At 30.6% G+C, this 22,124-nt stretch overlaps 2 protein-coding genes and 1 long non-coding RNA gene across 6 annotated transcripts; 2 read left to right on the top strand and 1 right to left on the bottom strand.

Moving 5' to 3' along the window:
* The first annotated feature begins 11,114 nt into the window (after window positions 1-11,114).
* Window positions 11,115-14,461, top strand: LOC107845428. 4 transcript variants are annotated; one of them, XM_016689744.2, is made up of 2 exons: window positions 11,115-11,245; window positions 13,393-14,461. In XM_016689744.2, the coding sequence occupies exon 2, from the start codon at window positions 13,484-13,486 to the stop codon at window positions 14,201-14,203; it is 720 nt and encodes a 239-aa protein (XP_016545230.1). In that variant the 5' UTR covers window positions 11,115-11,245; window positions 13,393-13,483; the 3' UTR covers window positions 14,204-14,461. The 4 variants fall into 4 exon arrangements, with proteins under 4 accessions (XP_016545230.1, XP_016545221.1, XP_016545239.1 ...); XM_016689735.2 differs by having other exon boundaries at window positions 11,125-11,245; window positions 13,479-14,461; XM_016689753.2 differs by having other exon boundaries at window positions 11,125-11,245; window positions 13,469-14,461.
* On the bottom strand, window positions 12,657-15,203 carry LOC124886373. Its single transcript, XR_007043458.1, has 2 exons — window positions 14,645-15,203; window positions 12,657-12,879 (listed from the first exon to the last, which is right to left on the bottom strand). It is a non-coding gene; the product is annotated as an uncharacterized LOC124886373 (long non-coding RNA).
* Window positions 15,204-16,426: 1,223 nt separating this feature from the next.
* Window positions 16,427-19,338, top strand: LOC107857220 (bax inhibitor 1-like). The gene is made up of 5 exons (XM_016702154.2): window positions 16,427-16,618; window positions 17,369-17,512; window positions 17,603-17,694; window positions 18,605-18,794; window positions 18,921-19,338. The coding sequence occupies exons 1-5, from the start codon at window positions 16,499-16,501 to the stop codon at window positions 19,110-19,112; spliced, it is 738 nt and encodes a 245-aa protein (XP_016557640.1). The 5' UTR covers window positions 16,427-16,498; the 3' UTR covers window positions 19,113-19,338.
* Window positions 19,339-22,124: the final 2,786 nt, after the last annotated feature.

Raw genomic sequence — 22,124 nt, 5'->3', positions numbered from 1 at the left:
GGCGCGTACACCTAAACTAGTAAAACTATATAACTCTCAGACCCTTTATACTTTCAGGGGTCGTTTGGTTTGAAAACAAGTTATACCGGTATTAGTTATGTTGGGATAAGTTATGCTGGGATTAGTTGTCCTGAGATAAGTTATCCTGGTATTATTTTTTAGTGGTTATTTGGTTTGTGGTACTAAAAATAATATGTAGTGCATTGTTTGTAAAAATATATTGTTTGTTTACTAAAATACCCTTCACAATATTTAGCTCAATTATTTTCCTTCATATTAAATCATACAAAAGAAATTAAAAAGTTACTAATTTTTTTTTTTAACTTTATTAGTCTCTTTTTCCTAAAAATATATGTTAAGAAATTTATGTTGATATTTTTTAAATGTGTATGAAGCTCTAATATTTCATGTTAAATTACTTATTTTGTTCTAAATTCCATAAAATGTTGATAATCTCATTTTTTTGTCAAAAAAATTCATCATCAAAAATGTGAAAAAGAATTACTCTCATTTTTCATTATTTAGTATCATTAATAATTGGAGAGTCAAATTGTATTTTTTTAAAATAAATTTTTAAATATTTTTAGCTAAATATAAAAATATTTTTTATTTAATAATTAAGCATGTATTAAGTTAGAAAGGGAATATCAACATACTTTAATAACTTGTCCATGATAAATTTGTTAGGAAAAATGAAAATTTAAAGTATGATTAATAATCATTTCTACAAAATAGAAAGACAATAAATTTTTGCATTAATTTTGAACGTGATTGTATAAATAGTTTTTATGGTGTCACTATCATTTTTTCATTACTCATCACGTTTGTATCATTTAATAAGCTCATATAATTGTTCAAAATTATTAAAATGAATAAAAATTTGTAGAGTAATTAAAATTTAAATTAAGAATAAAATAATAAAAAATAAATAAATAATTGATGCAAAGATTACTAAAATCTCACATTCTCTCTTATATATAACACTAAAGTAAAGTAAAGTAATGCGTCTGTGTGTCAGTAAAATCATTTGAAAAAATGTTACTCTATTAGCTATAGTTTTGAAAAAGGTTTAAAAGTAATACCTAGCTAGATTCTCCATTACTCAGCATAAAAAATTATTTATTTGATTCATATGATTTTTCTTTTTATTTGTAAGTTTGAATTTTTTACTAAATTGGTAGAAAAAGTAAAAATAAAAACGATGAAAAACTTGTGTAGAAACAACAAAATATTATACACAAAATTTTATAATTTATTTTTTCATCTCATCTAAAAATTTGAATTTCATATGATAAGTTGCATCTAACTTATCTCGCTATACAAATACCTTATATTTTATTTTTTTAAAAAGGTAAAGTAATATATATAAAGTGATAATCAAAAAATTTAGGGGTTATTTTGTCATTTTATAGTTTATCTCAAAAATAAATTGTATTGAAATTGTTATCCCATCACATATGTGGGATAATTTATCCCAATACTATTTATTAGTTTCGAAATAAATTATCTCAAATATTAACAATCAAACAATTCATCAAAAAATTTATTCCAAAATTATTATTTTATTCTGAAATTATATATATTTTAATACCTCCCTCAAACGACCGCTAAAGATATTATATTTGTCGGTATTATATATATAGTGAAGAAAGTACAAATCAGTGACAATGACCACTCAGCCATGTATCCCACGAGAGAGAAATTAAAGGTAGAAGGGAGACTATTAAAATCCGATCTTATCCTCCCCTTTTCTTGCATATAATTGATTCAATTTGCTACCTAATTATATACTCTTTTCATTTTATTTTTTTTATCATAGTTTGATCGAATATAAAATTTAAGAAATAAATATAGGTTTGATATTTTTATCAAATTACTTTTTATTAAAATAATATATTATTATTATTTTTAATTAAGTAGATCAATAAAGATAAAAGTGAAATTGTGTATTTATCAAACAAGAAAAGATGATATTTTTTTTTAAGACGGACAACAAAAATGATGATACATAAAATACGACGGAGAAATGAACTTAGTTATAGCCAAGTAGTTTTTTTTAATTGAAGAGGAAATCATAAGATCGAAATTTCGATCTTCATCATATCAATCATAAAAAAGTTCGGATGGTGAATTATTGAGCTACTAAAATTCTTTTAGTTATAAACAAGTTGTAAATTACATAAGGTAGAAATATGAGGGACGGAGGCCTATAAATTTCATGAAGCAAAAAATACGCTAAAATAACAGTACAATTTATGCCAACGAGAAAGGAGACTCAAATAGTAAGCACTAAGCGCCCTATACCGTTAATTTTAAAATTGTAAGTTTGAAGCACCAAGAAAATAAAAAGATAAAAGTTTATCCGGAGAGAAAAAAAATTGTTTATACCGTTAGGATGTTTATAAGTAAATTACATAAAAGTATATCGTTGGTTCTTTTCATATTAATAATATAATTAAATTAAAAGTTATTGAAAAAAAGTCAAAATAAGAGAGGTAAGTATAACCACAAAAGAGATTAAGTTAAGCCAAATCAAACTTGAGGGAGACTTATGTAATTAAATTCCTGTAATTTTTCGGCTATAACTAATAATTTTATGTTGGGTTCAAAATTAAGAGGGAGTTATGCGGAAACTTATAGTTTGTAAATCAAGATGGTGATAATTCAGATACAAGTAAAAATATACTAAAAAGACATATTATTAAAATGATTCGGTCAAACGACCTACATATGAAAAACTAATAATGAAAAAATATAAAACCTATTGGGAGAAATCTCTCCTAAAGAAGACTCTTTAATAACTACATTGTGGATGCTAGACTTTCTATTTATTGAGCTACAAAATCTTTCCTCAAAGAAAGAGGTTAGTCAAATATAAAAAAAAATTATATTTTTCTTTCAGAAAATTAAAAGTAATTATCGTATTACTTTTATTTTCCTTCTAAAAAAAATAAAACTTAAATTTGATAAGAAAATTATAGCAAAAAACCTAACATTTTATAAATAAACTACTCTAACTAAATGACTTTATATATAAAAAAATATTTAACTTAAGTGACTTTATTGATATAAAACAAACATAAGTGACATAAATAGATGTAAGTTGCAGTAGGTGGATGACCATTTAAGTAATTCACTAGTACATTGCACTACACCAGCTTTCTCCATTTATAAAGGGGAAAAGACATTGTTTTCATCCTAAATTATATCCGAAAAATCGAAGCCATATCTAAACTATACTAGTGACCTATTACACATCTAAACTATAAAAAAGTGAAACTATTTACACCCTGTCAGGCTACCACCACTTGCATGTAGTGTAGTGTTTTACACGCTCTGCCATGTCAGCACCACGTCAGTAAAAAGTATCACTATTTATAGTTAAGATGTGTAATAGATCACTTATATAGTTTAGGTATGGATTCGACTTTTTGACTATAGTTTGGAGTGAAAACGATGACTTTTTCCTTAATGCTTTTAGCCATTTACTTTTGTTATTTAATAGGTTGAACGCACCTAAAATAAGTGTAACACACGTGCCTTAGAATGACGGTTGCGGGGAGGTAATAATATCACTTTTTTATAGTTAAGATGTGTAATAGGTCACTAGTATAGTTTAGGTGTGGCTTAAACTTTTCGGGTATAGTTTAGGATAGAAACGATGCCTTTTTTCTTTATAAAGTGACCCTCAATCATGTAATACTTTATTTGTTTTAATTTATGTGAAGGAATTAATATATATTATCTAAAATAAGTCATAGAAATATATTTGTCTAGAGTTTATCTAAGAAAAAAATTTAAAGTTAAATTATTATTCCCTCTATTTAAAAAAGAATGATCTACTTTGACTTTACACGGAGTTTAAGAAAATAAAAAAACTTTTGAATCTTGTGATCTTAAATTAAAGTTATGTTAAATATACCAAAATGTCCTTTGATCTTGTGGTCTTAAACATGTGATGTGGAACACTGAATTATAAGTATTACCAAAAAAAAGAGTCATTCTTTTTATAAACAGACTAAAAAAGAAAATAAACGAAGGGAGTACTACATATTTAAATATAGAGAGATATGCAACTCAGCTATGCAATAGTCTCTTTAATATCATTTCATAAATATATTCAGATCAACAAGCCTTCTGTCACTCTGTGGTAAGTTTTATTTAGCTACAAAAACGTATGAGAAACTAAACTTTTAAACAATTTCCCTGCCCATCAAACGCACGAAAATATTAGATTAGGTCATCAACTTTATTTTGTTTGCTATGAATTATTTTATTTTATTTCATTTAACAGAATGAATGATTTAATCTGACATAGTGTTTAAACAAACTCAATAACTATGTCGACGAAATCCAAACTCAAATGATCGATAGATTTATTTCACTAACTTATAACTGAATTACAAGAAATTTATGAATCGTGAGAAAATTTGCATAGAACGAACATAGTAGGAAGAAGGATAGAAGAAAGGATGACAAGAAGAACGCGGAGAAAGGGGATAAGGAAATACATATTCTATAATAATTTACACAGTCGTACTTGCTAAACCCTAGACCTTTTTAATAGTTGCTTGTTGGACCAGAATTTTAAATAAATCTTACCAACATTTTACTTGGCACAACAATCTCGATTGAGTCAGTCTTATTTACTACTTCTAGCTCATGGGCCCTTATGGAATCAACAGGGTTCACAACAGTTTAAACTGTTGATTGGGTGTGCTAATCAATGATAAAGGAGTATAAAATATGAATTTTGTTTTAGTAATCTAAATGACACTAATATATACACGTGTATTATTTCATAAACCATTCTTCCAACCTCCATGCTTCCGATCTAATGTGAAATGGAAAAGGCTAAAAAAGGTGTATAAGCCACTTTGTTTGACAACTAGTTGCTATAATATATGTAGGTAAAATCCAAATGTATAAAGCTCCACTAGCATGCCATTAAGACAAGTTGTACACTAGATAAGGCAGAAATATGGGGAGAGGGGCCTATAAATTATTGGCCTTTGATGAAGCAAAATATTGCACTTCCATAACACATAGTTCTCTTGTACGTAAATCTTTCTCTCCTTCTTAGCAGTACTCCTATTATCATGGCTCGCAATTATGCTTTCTATTTCATTGTTACACTTTTGGTGATGTCTGGTAAATGACCTTTTTCTATACCTCATTATCTCCTTATTTGATATGTTTTGATGTAGATTTAATTGATTGCATAGGTCAATGTATATGTGTCAGCTTTTACACATTAGACTAACAATGATAGTATAACAAATTGATTTTGACACTAGATTTTTTTTCAATGGATTATATAGTTTATTTGGCTCAGTCTCCAAGTGTGAAAATAGCTGCTGTGAGAGACACGTCGCGGACTGTAACAGAACTCAAATCAAAACTAGATGGTTATAACTTGTTGGCTTGCGGTGGATACTGTCGACAGTCCAGTGACTGCCGTACTAGGGACTGTCCCCGTTGTCTCTACGATGTTATTGCAAAAACCTATGGCTGCCACGCGTAAAGGATCGTCGATGGCCAACACAATATGAATTATGTTGCTTCTAAGTTCCAACTATGAGTATATGTTTGTGTGGTTTATTGTCTTTGCTTTTATGTTTTCCTTTTCTCATTTACTATATAAAATAACTAAGTTCTACTTCTACCTATGGAAGCAGGACAATGTCGGATGTAACATATATCAAGATGGGTTGTATTGGTCTTTGGAGTATTTGTACTTCTAATTTTGAATGAAACTCTATGATCATTTTGCTTATGCAAGACTTGTTTGATTGCTTTCTGCATATGTATATATGTTGAGGTTGAAGGCTCTGCATCAATAGCGTCAAGCTAATTCACCTTTCATTTTTTCATTGAAACTAACTTCGATCATATATATGATTGAAGTGTATATAGAAATTTGCTTAACTTTAAAAATTCGAGAACCTAAATGTCCACAATTTGAAGTTAAAATTTCTAAGGAGGATATTGATTCTTGGTTGACCAAAAGGGACAAAGCGACGCAACCCCACCGACAAACATTAATGTTTAGTTTTAGAGACATGCAAAAACAAACATGACAAGTAAAATAGAGGGAAATGAGTAAAGCTGAGACAGGTGAATAAATCTGTTGGATTGATATTATGGAAATGAAAGAAATGAATATAAAATTCTGCTTAATTAAAAATTCTTGGATTTTTTTCCTTGCTCTTTGTCTGGAATAAACAATTTTAGGTGAAATGAATTGAACATGTGCATAGCGTGAAATGGAAAGAAAAATGGAGAAAGGACTTTATGCCACTTTTATAGTGAAAGGTATTATATTTATCTTTAATATGTATTTCTAGTTAAAATCCAAATCTATGCCGATGCCCATTAACATATGTCCCTTTGAGAGAAATTAAAAGTGAAGGGGATGTTCTACTAATTAAAAGGCATCATCCGGACTTATCCTCCTCTTTTTATTTCTTGCTTATAATTTATTAAACTTGGTACCTAATTATATAACTTACTTAAAGATAAAGTTGTAAATTGGGTAAGGCATAGGAATGTGAAGGGGAGAGGCCGCCGATAAATTCATTGCCTATCGTGAAGTAAAATAATTGCAGCAATAACATTACGTAATTTTTCGAGAAAATACATCGAATTACTTCTCAATTTATCGTCAAAATTTACTTTAGACTCTAAACTAATCAGGTAATTATATACCTCTTACTAACTAACTATATATAGAGAGAATAGATATATAATAAATAAAGTGGGTCCTTTTTTTTAGGAAAAAACAAAACTCACGCGTTTTTCTTTTGCCACGTCAGCCGTAAGGGTTGAATTTATTTCACTTGAAAGTTGTTAAGGGGGGTCAATAATTGCCCGATTAGTTTAGGGTCTAAAGTAAGTTTTGACGATAAGTTTAAGAGGGGTTTTGATATATTTTCTCTAATTTTTCATATATATATTTCTCCATTTTAGTAAAAGTATAGTCATGTATTGCAATTATGCTTTCTATTTCACTGTTGCACTTATGGTGATATCTGGCAAATGACATTTTTCTACACTTCCTCTTATTATTACATATGTCAGCGTATATGTGTAATCTTTTAACGTTCGAGCAATAATGGCATAACATATTGATTTTGACACTTGTTTTTCTTTTTGACGGAATTTAGTTTATTTGACTCACCCTCCAAATTTGAAGGTAATTGTTGCGAGAGACTTATCGGAGAGTATGAAAGAACTGAAATCAAAGCTAAATGGTTATAACTTGATGGGTGAGTGCGATGGATATTATCGACGGGGCGATGTCATTAAACTTACCTACGGCTGCCGCTAGTAAAAGTTGGAGCATTGATGGCCAACACAACATGAATTTTGTTGCTTTTAAGTTCCAAGTATAAGATGATGTTTGTGTGGGTTGATGTCTTTGCATTTGTGTTTTGCTCTTCTTCTTTCAGCTTCTTGTGCTTTTTTTTTTTTATATGAAAAAAAATAGTAATAATACGTCTAAGTTCTACTTCTACCTATATAATCATGAGGACAATTTGTAATATTAAGATGGGTTGTGTTTGTTGAATATTTTTTATAGCGTCACAATTGATTTCTCGCAATTTGAATTTTTATTAGTATAAATAATATAAATTTCACCATTTTGAAATATCATTATCTTCTTTTCCTTTTTTTCCAATTATAAATTCTCTTTTTCCCTGATTTTAATTATTCTTATACCTTACTACTTATGTATTGAACTAATTAATTTAACTATAATTAATAAAATAAAATATCTGCACTAAATACATAATGCAATTAACCTTATATTTATGAAATTGTAATTAATGGATCTCTTAAATTTAGTAACAGCTTTTCAATTTCAAAATTTTGAAACACCAAAACAATTTCAACGATCAGAATTAGAGATTGAGGAATTTCGAGTTGATTTCGGCAATTGCATCTGAATTGCGTCCCCTATAATAATATACATCACAAATCAATATTAGTTTAATATGCAACAAAATTTAAACAAAATTTTTCAAAACTTGAAAACATAAAACAATGCTTAATATTATGTTATGTATATAGGCTGAAATAAACACATTTCACCTTGTGTAAAAGAGTCAAACATAATTATGTTACGTATAACACTATTAATGCATAACATATATATAACTCTGTAGTGTATATCTTCTGAATATACAACAATCCAAAAGCGTTTGTCTTCAACACATATACATAACAGAATTATGTATATGGATTGATATACATAATTATGTTATGTATAACACTATTAATGCATAACTTATACATAACTTTGTAATGTTTTTGAAATAAACAGCTCATCCGTGTTTGTTTCACTATATATACATAATAAATTTAAGTATATTGGTTCCTATATATAATAATGTTATGTATATGACATGAAGTAATAACAAATTTCATACATATGTATATGGTGTGACATACAAACTCTCGACAATGTCATATTCCATACATATACATACCTCTTTTTAATTTCTCTTGTTTTCCTTCCTCTTTTTTTCTTTTTTTCTAATTAGAATGATATAACCAGCATCGATCCAAACTTTCTTGTGCATCTTACCATGTATAAGATAAAATAAGATTTACGTGTTTGTTGTTTATATATGATAGGGAAGGAAAAGGGAGGAAAACGATGACTTTATAAAATTTCATAGTCTAGCATACTGCTGCTTTGATTTTTTAATTTTTTATTTTTTTAGAAAAAACATACTAGTATGGTTGGGTTGTTCTCACCATAATAGATGCATCTCACCGTACCAATCACTGTAAATTCACTATACAGATAAAAATGACTTTTTAACTTCACAAAAATGGAGCTCTCGCTGGAACACATTCTAACCAACTAAATTTACTGATAAAGAATTTAAGCCTGGTGACTTTATTCCAAACAGAATATAAGTCCAATAAGGTAGAGGTTTTGTTTTTAAGAATGAATAATTAAAGTTCTATTAAATATATATATATATATATATATATATATATATATATAAGGTGGAGGGTATTTTCATAAAGAAAAAAATTATTCTTAGGAAGCATATTATTTTTAGTACAACAAATCAAAGTACCAAACAGTTAATAAGAAATAATTATACCAGAATAACTAATTCTGACATAACTAATCTCATCATAACTTATCCTAACATAAATTAACCTCAAACCAAACACTTATCGTTTGGTTTGAAAATTGTTATCCCGGGATAACTAATACCGGAATTAGTTATCTCGGAATTACTTATCCCACCATGTATATGGGATAAGTTAATTCTGGGACTAAGAGGAAAATGATGGGATAAGTTATCCCGGATTGGATTAATCCCTCCCACCAAATAAAGGAAAATACATTCTTTTATTTTATCCCGGAATAATTAATTATCCCGGGACAACAATTTTCAAACCAAACGACCCTCTAAGTAGAAGCATTATAACGAACCAATATGTACATTATAGAACATCAAAACTCAAGACTTCATGATGATTACATTCTTTACATGTAAAACAATTAAAATGCCTTAGCCAAAAAAAAAAAAAAATTAAAAATTAAAATGAGCACATGAAAGGAGCTGCTACAACTTAGAAACATAAAATTATGAATATATAAAAGTGAGACTTTTAAGTCTTGCTTGTTTGTCTCTGAAATAATTCAGTAACAAATTATAGAAAGTAAAGAATAGAAAAAATATCATAAGAGAAGTTAATAGTGTCAACAATTAATTATAAAAATACAACTCAAATATTAAACTGAACTGTGAACAATTAATCATAAAAACATAATTATGTTTCAAATTGAATTACTGAACTATGTCATCAGAATTCATCACATTCTAAATTTTGGGATATGGAGCTATTAACACTCTGACAAATTAAAACCGTCTTTCTACTTCTCCAAAGTTGTGATAAGATTTGCGTCGATGGACCTCACTTGAGTATTATATTGTTGTTTCACTTGGCAAATCGGATCGTGCAATTACTAATGACAAACAATTAATCATATATAATGAATTTCAAATTTATAGGAATTGAATGACTTAGAAGGCTTATTATATCCGATCAGTACTGATGATGGACCGAACACTTAACTCTGAAGCAAGATCATCTATCCATTCATGACCTGAATTTGGGGCGAACTAGAAGTAGGCTCAGAGAATGTTATTCGAGTACAATCTTAAGGAATTTAGATTTGATAGAAGCTTTACGAAGTTATTCATGATCTGTTTATATATAATTTATTCTTTCGTACTTTGACCTGAGAATAATAATCACATCCAAGTCATGGAATTAGTCAGATAGACCAACCCACATGGACCACATTATGGCCAACTCGGCGTCGCACTATGGAATAAAGTACAAATGTGTTTCAAATGCTAATTCTCTCTTCGTTTTTTTCCTCTTAAACCCCTCGATGAAGGTACACTTTTGGTTGTTTTTCTAATTTTATCTTAAAAAACAGATGAAGATATAATCATTAGTGTAAAATATGCAGGGGCAGCGAAACGAAATCGTGGCCTAAAGTCAACTTTAAGGGGAGGTCCTTAAATTTAATTATTAAAAGTATAAATATATTTATTTGATTTGTTTTCTTTTTGTATTTTATATTAATGATGTATACCCCATCTTATACGTGTATTGGAGTCCGATTAATTTGAATTCGCGTTGCGTAGGACCCCATTCGGGAGGAAGCGCTCCTTACCAAGAATTTCTCCGTCCCTAAGGCTCGAACCCGAGACCTCTGGTTAAGAAAGGAACACCTCATCTACTGCACCACATTGTTTGATGGTCGTATATTGATTATTCATGTGACTACATATTAATACTTATTATATAGTTTTTGAATGAAATAATTCTTGAACATTTAGGTTTTAAAATATTATATTAATTTAATCTTATTTAGCTTTAAACATTAGTTAAATTAATCATCGGACCAAAATAACAACATAAATTAAGGCCAAATAAATATTTATCTGAATAATATCTATTTGTTTCTAAATAAACTCTATAAAATAAACAAAAAAAAAAAAGACAAACGTAAGTTTTATTCTTTTTAAGAAATAATGATAGTAATTTTATAATATATACTACTATATAATATTAAATATTAATGAAAATATGGGGCGTTTTAACTTGGTGGCCTTTATGTAACAAACCCTTACACCCAAATTCATTCCTGTCAGTGTCACTCCCTAGCCTCAGGCAGCTTAAGTTTCGTCTTCCATGATAGGTATTACCGATTCCGGAACCTTGCAATCTTGTAACTTGGAATTTCTATTTTTGTTGATTTTTCGATTAATTGCTGCTAAATATCCGAATTTGGGTTTGGATTGGAACATGTTATGTTGGTGAATTTCGCTTTATTACCTTTTTTCTTTCAACTGTTATCCATTTTGTCTGATTTAACACTAATTTACAGTCATTTTTTTGCCACGTTAAACTCGCATTGAACGTGTGCTTGATTTTATACATTGTTAGCTTTGTTGTGGGCGTTCATACATAGGGAATATTTGTTTTTGATAACCGTGATGTCCAGATCAGCTTTCACTCATCTTGACCGATTCCACGCCCCATGGGTTACCTGCCACCCCCACCGACAACGAACAAGTACCAGGTAACTCTATCCACCAAGTCTAGGATGCAGGGGAAGATATCACCTAGTGTTTTTTTTGTTTATTGCTGTGATTTGAACCGAAGACCTCATGGTTCTCAACCCAATTCATTGACAAAGAAATCACACCCTTGGGTGAAACTGTGTTGAAACTTAATTAGGATCCATCCTTGAAGATTCAACCTTGCTCGTATCCCTTTGAAAGGGTGGGGTTTAATGAAAAAAGTACAAATATATATGTTTAGTCCAAGATAAATAATTATAAGCATGCCTGATGAATATATGAAATGGAAAAAAAAATTACAATGAAGCAGTTATAGCTTAGCTTACTGAGGACATGACCCTAGATAGGAAGGTTTGGAGGATGCGGATTAGGGTAGAAGGTTAGGGCCTGTGGGTGGGTGGGTCACAGTCAGTAGCTAGGAGAGCTTCGGGTAGGGGGGAAGTGGGTGGGGGTGCCTTTGGTTTGTTAGTGTAGGGTATTACTGTGTGGGTGTCTCATCTCTATTGTGTCATCTTGTTTCAAGCTTTATTATGAATTTGCTTATTATTCTTTGTTTTGAGCCGGAGGTCTATCGGAAACAGCCTTGCTACCTCTCCGGAGGTAGTGGTATGGACTGCGTACATTTTACTCTCCCCAGACCCCACTGTGTGGGAAAACACTGGGTTTGTTGTTGTTGTTGTTGTTGTTGAAGTGAAATATCAATTGTTTAGTGTCACCTCTTCAGAGAGGCTCATTGGCAACTGGCAAGGAAAAGTATGCCTTCGAAAATTGATGACGACATTGAAGCACACATTAAGCTAGGCGAAGCACTCAACATGTTTTGAGCCTCGCTTTAAGACTTAGAGCGCGCTTTAAGCACATCTTTGGTAACCCTGTTTGAGTCAGTACATGATGATGTGTTATTACTTCGATTTCCTATATCCCCTCTAGTTTAAGTTTCATGTATTCTTGATGCTGAGAAATACTGTTTTCTCCGCTTTGCATTGGACAAGAGTCATAAGGGGTTCCTACTTTGAACTGCTAGTAGCACAGGTAGAAGGGGTACATATTAGAAGACTTCAATTACTGAATACATAGAACTTCCAGGGACTTAACAATTAGAGATAACGTCCCACAAAAGAAGAGTTGGCAGAAACGACACTTAAAATATAAATGAAACTTTGCTACAGAGAGGACCTGTAGTTCATCATACACTAGAAAGAAACATTTTTTAAGACTACTTCCATCCCCTCTCAGAATCCTACATCACCTGGTGAAACCAACAAAAAAACATGCATTAGTCGATACACTCAGTTAGAATATTTCCAAAATGATGATAGAATTGACGCATAGAAAAAAGAATTAAGTAGAAAAAGAATGGTGACATCACAATAACTATCAATTGTGATGAGAACTTGATTGTCTATATTCTTGGCATAAGTATAGCAGCCGCTGTTACGTCCATAATATTGAATGTTGGTCAATGGAGGCTGTGTTTAACATGCAACTCTTTGTTTTTTCTTTATCCTTTGCACATCATATAGCCACCTCTTGCAGTTGCTGCTTGTTACTATTGTTGTTTATGGCCTCGCTAGTTTCAGCCACCTCTTGCATCTGCTTGATTTTCACATTACATGGGTAAAACTAATTTATACAGTACATCGTACTTAACTACAAGTATATAGAAGTCATTTATTTTTCACTGATCCTGTAATTTTAGTAAGATACTTTCTATTAGGATATATTCTAGAAAGAAATCCAATGAGCTGCAAATTTCCTGAAGGTTTTGAATTGAAATGCTTAACCAAATCACTCCGTCCAAATTCCGATCAAGCCCAAGAATCTCAATATTTCTTTAGCTATTGACAGTTGTCATGGGGTTGAGCAAAACTGAAGTGAACTTGAAGAGGTTACTTGTAACTGCACCACAACAGCAAAATCAAGCAAAGCTTATACATTATGTTGCCACTTTGCGGGAACTACTGGAGCAGTTGGCTGAAGAGAGGAATCCTGATGGATTACCAAGGGTTTCAAAAGCCAAGGTGAATGAATATGCTGAGAATATTGAAGCCGTTGCTTCCAAGTTAGCTGTGTCCATGCCTGATGTGCACACGCCTGAGGAACCTGTGGCTGAGACTTCCAGCAGTGGAACTCCTAAAGCAGAAGAAAGTGTGAATTCTGCTTCTGAAGGATTGAGGAGAAGATTCGGGGTTCATTCACACAATGATGAGAGATCTCGGGATGCCATTGATTCTGATCAATCATCAGCTGCAGTCAAACTGGATGACGCTGGACGGACACATATTGACAAGCACAGGAAGCTTCAGGAGGATTTGACTGATGAAATGGTTGTTTTGGCACGGCAGCTAAAAGAGAGCAGTCTCATGATGAATCAATCCATCAAAAATACCGAGAAAATACTTGATTCAACTGAGAAAGCAGTTGAGCATAGCCTGGCAAGTACAGGACATGCAACTTCAAGAGCTATGGACATTTATTCGCGGAGTTTCAAGACTACATGCTTCCAGTGGCTTTTGATCTTTGTCATGACATTAGTCTTTGTCATGGTTGTTTTACTTATTCGAGTGACTTAGTAACCAACCCGTTGTTAGTGGAGATACAACAGAACTCTTGCTTTTCTTTCTATCTTTGTCTAGTACCAGAAGATACCTCATTAGTAGGGACATGTTGAGGGGATAGACGACCCTTTAGATGCTGAAGTATAAATTCAAAACACCTGTATTACTCTCCTTTAGAAAAAAACATTCTAGATGGAACATGTGGGGTGAATTACGAGTTTGTTTTTTGGATTTTAGAAAAAGAATGTACTCCTTAAAGAGAAGATTTTCCAAGCGCTCTTCTAGTGTGTGTTATATTCTACATTACAGTGTAGTTTAACCTATGATAGTAGTAGGATAGCTACCATTTTTGTTATGTTACCAGGTAATTCTTATCATGAAGACGTACAAGTATCTAGTTACATTGCAAGTGATCTAATTTTGTAAATACGTTTTACGCTAAGGGAGACAGCAAACCTGCAAATGTGGACAAAGTATAGGCTGCTTGAAGCCACAATAGTTTCTCTGTTAGCTTGGTGGGCAGTATGCCAGCAGTTGCAATTTTGTAAAGGGATAACCCAGAAGTTGAATGAGTCGCAGCACTCGGTTAATGCAGCTGCTACTTGTCAACAAGCCGGTTTACCCAGTAACCAAGTTCATGAGTTAGTACAGCGTCCAGACTTGGGTTCTTCAAGCAAGAGAAGAACTTCCTGCAACCAGCATCCCATGGCTTATACTCCACTTGCTGCTTAACATGTCCATAGAAACTTTTTAGTGTGAGCCAAAAACCTATCAGATATGTATGTGATGTATATTGTAAGTTGATAAATGTGTGATACATGTTTGTCTATTGTATATAGCCTCAACCTCTCACTAACCATAGTAATAGGTGCTCTCTAGGTGTATTGGTTTAATATAATATGTACATTTATTACCAAAAAAACATGGGACTAATTGAAACTTTACACCACTTTCATCAAAGTAACTTGTCAAAGTAACATTTTAGGTGTGAAGTACTTTTACAAAATAGTAACAATTTGAGTTTGACCAATTCATTTGAGAAGTATGTTTTTCATTATCTGATTGAGTTTGGCTGATCTTTTTTAAGATTGAGCTATTAAATGATAAATTACAGAAATAAGTTTTGATGTTTGTCTTACAATATTAATGTTATCTCAGCAGAGATATCATATTTTAAATATTTTTTTAAGTATGAAAAATTATATAATAACATATTCAGTATATTCTCATAAAATAGAATCGGAGGAGGATAAAATGTACGCAATCTATACTACAACCTCAGAGGTGAGGTAGAGAGATTGTTTTCGATAGATCTTCGGCTCGAGATCAAACAACAAAGGAAAAAACATAATATAAGAACAAGAAACAAAAGGTAATAACAAAAACAGACAATAGCAGAAATATGATTATCACCAAATAATACCATCAACAATCTATTCGAAACCAAAAAGCAACCGACAATAACAGAAATATGATTATCACCAAATAATACCACCAACAATCTATTCTAAACCACAAACTAACACCCAAAAACTCCAAGAACAAGCCTATATTTAATTAAATTATGAAACTTAAAATAAAAAAGATGTGTCATTTTTTTATCAATATCAATATAGTTAAATCAAAGAAATAGTGCTAAATTCTTATATAATGACTTATCTAATATCTTTACGTGATGATTTAAATATACATTATACGTCATTCTCCGTAAATTAAGAACTCGCTCCAGAAATAACTATAAGTCTAAAATCAGAAACAAAATATAAGTAGAATAATGGAACCCAGCAAGTTCCCTATGGACACGATATATATAAGAACAATAATTGAAAATAAAGGCATAAGTAAACATGATATGTATAAGTGATGAAAGCGAAAATAAAGTCAAAGTAGAAACGAATCATAGATATAGAATCTTTTAGTCCAAATAAAGCTAGTCAATTTAGGAGTATTTTAAAATCAAATAGTTTCAGATTTTGGAAATTAAATTACTTTAAATAGAGTGCAATTTTTTTGTTGCTTTTTTTAAAAAATCTTTTTTGTTTGAGTGAAGCAATTAACAGAAATACCCCCATAAAAATCACATTCTTAAGACCTCTCTTCTTTCCCGCCAACTCTTTTTACTATTTGACAAAAATACCCCTGCAATACTCCAAAAGCCCGGCCCATAACAGAAAGGTAGAACCGTAAATATTCCCACATAGAGTAACTGCAAGGGTAGTCGTTTATAACTAACTAACTCTCAGTATAAACAGAGCATTCATCAATTTTCCGATTACGTTTTCTCTCTGCAGAAAGAAATTCTGTAGAAAAATGAAGTTCTCTGGGTTGAAACTCCGTGCGGCGAATGCTTACTTCATAAGGAATTGGAGAAGACAAGACTTGATGAATTCTGGAAAAATGCTCCAACACGCTTACCAAAGCTTGAAGAAGGTAACCTTACATTCATCCTTACACTTGTACTATTTTTTTTCATTCTTCTATGTGATGAAAAATGTAAGAATTATTGTTCTGCAAAATGTTGATCATGAAGATTAATGTAATTCCAAAGAACTTGTAATCGAGATTTTTCCATTTCGGAATCTCGTAACTGATAGCTGTATCAGGATTTTCCTAATTCTTGGATTCTCTGAGTGAGTATTTTACAATCTTCGGTATTGATGAATTTCAATTCTCAGTATATTGATGATAATCATAGTAGGTTTACTTTTTACAGTGTAGTAGTAAGAAATAGTCAAAATTCTACTTGATTTTAATTCTTCGATTTTCTGGACATTTTACAAGTATTTCCGTAAATCTTCAGTGCTGATGAATTTCAGACTGCCGATGTTCATAGTCTGTTTATTTTTGCGGTTTGGTAAGAAATAACGCAACATTCTACTTGATTTTCTTAATTCGATTCTCTGATCGACTTTTTACAAGTATTACAGTAATCTTCAGTATTGATGAATTTCAGTTCTCAGAATTTTGCCATAAGCATGGTCGGTTTGTTTTTACAGTTAAGAAATAGCGAGAAATAGCGGAACATTCTACTTGATTTTTCTTAATTCTTCGATTCTCGGATGGAATTTTTACAAGTATTACAAACCTAGTTATTAGCTCAAAAAGATGCATTTTCACTTCTGCTTCTAAGTATTGGATTCCCCTATTCTCCTGTGATTGATTGGTTTGTTGAAAATATAGGTGTATCTTACTCTCTTCTGTGCCATGTTGGCCTTTACTTTTGGATCCTTCTTGCACTTGATCTGGGAAGCGGGAGGTCCATTCACAGTCTGTTCTTCTGTAGCAAGTTTACTCTGGCTTTACTCTATACCACCATGGAGAGTGGTAAGTGATCTACGTCATGTAGATTTTCTTCCAACTTGTTGAATTATTCTTGAAGTCGCTTCTTAAAACGTAAATCTTCTGTCTATGCAGACAAAGAGGATCTTACTCCTGATGTACGCAGCCTATAGTTTTGGTGCTTCTTTTGGCCTTTTCACCAAATATCTCTTTGGCATCGATCAAGTGTAAGACTCAAAAGGCGCTAAACGTTGTTCAGATATCTGATGTTAATGTTTTATATGGTTGCTTTTACTGCTTTCTTGTCGTATCATATTCCTGATTTTGTAGTCTTCAGTTGTGTATAGAGAAAGGCTTGTTGCTTATAATCATTAGATCTACTCAAAATCCTAACTGGAAAAATTGCTATTCTAGTAGAAAACTGGCCTTGGAGTGGATGAATTTGACATTTGGTGTCATACTTGCACACAGTTAGCTAAAAGTGGCTACTAGGATATCGTAGGTTTTGGAGAACCTGGAATCTCTGAGAATTTCTGTATTAATGGCATGATCTATCATTTAGGCTCTCACAGTTTCAGAATTTGCATTATGTTTAGTTCATGAATGAGAAACAACGAGCAATATGACTAGTATTGGGTGTTAGAATGTTGGACCATTGTTAGGTTATAAATTGATGACTTATATTTAAGATTCCTATACCCTGAAATTACTTTTATCTTTCATGGATTAAGGGCACTTTACTGGAATAACAGTTAGAAAATTGTACGTCACAATTATGTGCTTCTTTGGAAACTAGAACAGTTTTAAAGTTTGTGCATTCTTGGCACTAGAAGTATGATGACCAGATTGTGAAAGAGTTCTGCATTTGCTCATGAATAAGTGAAATTGAGAAACACGACCAAATCATGGAAAGTGCGCTTAAATTCCAACGTTATATTGCATCTAACATTTGACAAAGACATTCGCATGCTCTGCAATTCCTACATTATATCGCATCTTAATGAATTCAATAGCAGTTACTTTGCTCCTTCTGTATGTGTTGATTAGCCCTTGTTGTTATCTTTTCCTTATTTGAAGAATATTCTTATAATTGAACAATATCTAACTTCAGAAAGCATTTGCTTGCTTGCTTCCCAGCCTCGTTGTCAGTCTTTTGTCAGGTTCATCTATTGGCTATGGAATTCTCTGGTTAGGGGCCTTGTTAACACAGGAAAGAAAAGAAACATACATTGGTTGCATGGTCTATTCTAGTGCTCTAATATTATCCAGCTTTGTTGTTGATGCTTTTGATATCCTTGATAGCTACACAGCTGATTGGATGTTAAAGGTAAGCAGCTGAATGCATAAATTGTAATCATACTCATCCTATAACACAGTTTCTATGTTAATAAATTATTACTTCTATCTAATGAATGAATAACATGACTGATTTGATGAACATTGCTTGTGGTAGGTATACACAGTGCACGCATTGTTCATGGGTTACCTTGTGGTATATAGCCAAGAGATACTATACGATGCTCGCTTTGAGGAAATTGACTTTGTCAATCGTACACTCACCGTCCTCTTCCATTTACCGGGTATACTGGTCCATGCTGCAAGACTAATCCTGGGCGCAGAAATAGAGCAACACAGACAGAATTAATGCAAATACAGTTGGAACTACAGAATAAATAGAGACTAGATAGCACAGATGTGGAACTGTAAATGATGAAAAAGTATTCCTTTGTGGCTACATTTTACTGACTGAATTTGAAATTTGTTTAGTCTGAAGCCAAGTGCTTTGAATATTTCCTGGCAAATACTGGTTGTTGATACTTTGTGATTAAGAAAAATCTTAAGTAGAATAGACAGGAATGTTCCATAAGTTCGGAGATTCCCAATTTTTTTACAAAATTTTAGCTAGAATCGGTTAGCTTTTCTCTTGATTTAAGTTTTCGAAGACCACTTTTTAATTTTTTCAGTTGGCTTATTTTGCTTTCTGTTCCGGATCCGAACTGCAAGCATGAATATTTACACTCTCTTCTTGCATTGTTAATACACATACATGCTACTGTAGTTGTTGTCCATTGCTATTTCTGAAAAAGAGCATCGCTATTGATGATCAATGGTTCAGTTCATATTTCCTGCATATACAGAAAAAAAATTCAAGTGTTGATCTTTTTTATTATTTCAGTTGTGCTCATAGTGTTAATTTGATCTGCTTTATGATCATATCTGAATTTCTCTGAGTTTTAATTGGGCACAGCCTCTATTGGCTTAATTCTGTGTTAATTCTACCAAAACTAAATGAAAAAGTCATAAATTGGTCACCCCAAATGGATACACACTTTTATAATCAAATCTTTTGTGATTTTATCATGAATCTCGTATTATCTTGTGATTTTCTATGTATCTTTTTACCGAACACATGAACTGATTGCCATTGCATTTAATTTTGTAGGATATTTTCTCCATTCCAAACACAACCACGACACACTCCCACCACTTTCTTGATAATGAATATATTCACACTATATTTTTTTTTGTTTTAATTCACGTGACATCATAGAACTTATATAATTAATCATATTTTTAATATATTTTTTCAATCATTCCAATTTAAGTGGCACTGGTATAATTTTGAGAATTCGTCAAATATTTTATATTTTTTAAAGTTTTTAAGTTGTTAATTATTGTGATTTATAGTATTTTTTACGTATTCATTTGGTCTCAATTTATGTGACATAAATAAAATTTAAATAATCAATTATATTTTTTTAGATATTTTAAGTTGTTGGGTATTGTAATTTATAATACTTTTTTGGCATTGTAATTTACTATTTTAAGCCATTAGTTATTGTAATTTATTACACTCTCTCCTTGTTCAAACTTTTATGGCGTCGATAGTCAATTATATTTTAAAAATAATTTAAATTTTTAATTATTATGATTTATCATACTTTTTCTTCTATTCATATTTAAGTGACATTGATATAATTTCGAGAGTCAGCCAAATATTATGATTGAAATAGCAAAACAAACATGTCTTAAATAACTCATAATAACTAATTACAAGTGATATGATAAAATTTCTATAAAAAAAATACTTGTGAAAAAAATTTAAGTGAATTTCATATAAGACGTTAAGTTAAAATAAAATATCAAGAGTTATATTTTATGTCTATTTTATTTTTTATTAAATATTATTAATTTTTAATACTTAAATGACCTATAACAATTAAGTAGGGTGATATAGTAAAATAACAGTTTAAGCACCTAAAACAGACATATCACAAATGTCTATTTTTACTTTTTTAACTGAATATTATTAATTTTTTAATAATTGAATGACCTATAATAATTAATTAGGGATGATATACTATAATCACGGATATAAACAGCTGAAACAAACATGTTATAAATGTTTGCTTTCTTTTCTTATTACATATTATTAAATTTTTAATATGTTAATGACTTATAATAATTAATTAAGAGTGATATGACAAAATTACGGGTTGAAACAGCTGGAGTAGACATGTCAGAAATAACTATTTATTTTTTTATTAAATATTATTAATTTTTGAATGTGTATTTTTAATAATTAATTAGGGGTGATATAGTAAAATTATCGGTTGAAGCGGAAATGTCATAAATAGTTATTTATTTTTTATTGAATAATATTAATTTTTTAATATATAAATAATTTATAATAATTATTTAGGATGATATAGTAAAATCACAGATTGAAGAAGCTAAAGCAGGTGAAGAAGCAGGGAGGACAACGGTATTAAACAGCTAAAATAAACATGTCATAAATGTCTATTTTTATTTTTCTTACTAAATATTATTAATTTTAATAATGAAATAATTTAAAATAATTAATTAGGGATGACACACTAAAATCACGAGTAGAAGCAGTTGAAATGGACATGTCATAAATATTTATTTTCTTTCTTTATTACATATTATTAATTGTTTAATATGTTAATGAAGGAGTGATGTAGCAAAATCACAAGTTGAAGCAGCTGAAGTCGACATGTCATAAATGATTATTTATCTTTTTATTAAATATTATTAATATCTGAATGTGTAAATAATTTATAATAATTAATTAGAGATAATATAGTAAAATTATGAGTTGAAACAGCTGAAACAGAGATGTCATAAATAGTTATTTACCTTTTCTTATTAAATAATATTAATTTTTTAATATATAAATAGTTTATAATAATTAATTAGAAGTGATATAGTAAAATTACAGATTGAAGCAACTGAAGGAGGTGTAGAAGCAGGGAGAACAACGAAGAGGTACTTATTTGATGACACTTATATATAATAGTAATGTCAGGAAAAATAATATGTCAAAGAATGAGAAACAAAGACACTAGAATTTGAACTTACGTATATAGTTATTGATAATAATAAAGAAAGAAAATAAACAAGTTTCAATATAATTCACCAAAATTATGGGTTTAGTGAGTCTGGATGATAAGTTTCCTTCATCTTATCATAACCTTAAATTGTGAGCAAAAAACGGTTGATTATTGATATAAGACACCCAAGGGAATTACATAAAATTGCCAACAAACAATTTTCTTTTTTTTTTTTTAATTTCCCTGACGAAATTCTAAATAAAAATAAGAGAAGCTATGTTTGATAAGTAATTTATTTTTTT

The sequence above is a fragment of the Capsicum annuum genome, chromosome 8 (genome assembly GCF_002878395.1).
Source record: "Capsicum annuum cultivar UCD-10X-F1 chromosome 8, UCD10Xv1.1, whole genome shotgun sequence".
In the NCBI taxonomy this organism is placed as follows: domain Eukaryota; kingdom Viridiplantae; phylum Streptophyta; class Magnoliopsida; order Solanales; family Solanaceae; genus Capsicum; species Capsicum annuum.
This window is presented reverse-complemented; position numbering and strand designations above follow the sequence as displayed.

What these genes read in the sequence shown, in the direction of transcription:
- LOC107857220 (XM_016702154.2), top strand. Translation starts at nt 16,499, where the DNA reads ATGAAGTTCTCTGGGTTGAAACTCCGTGCGGCGAATGCTTACTTCATA. An exon ending in CTCTTTGGCATCGATCAAGT is followed by an intron (nt 17,695 to 18,604) that starts GTAAGACTCAAA and finishes CTTGCTTCCCAG; the next exon opens with CCTCGTTGTCAGTCTTTTGT. An exon ending in CAGCTGATTGGATGTTAAAG is followed by an intron (nt 18,795 to 18,920) that starts GTAAGCAGCTGA and finishes TGCTTGTGGTAG; the next exon opens with GTATACACAGTGCACGCATT.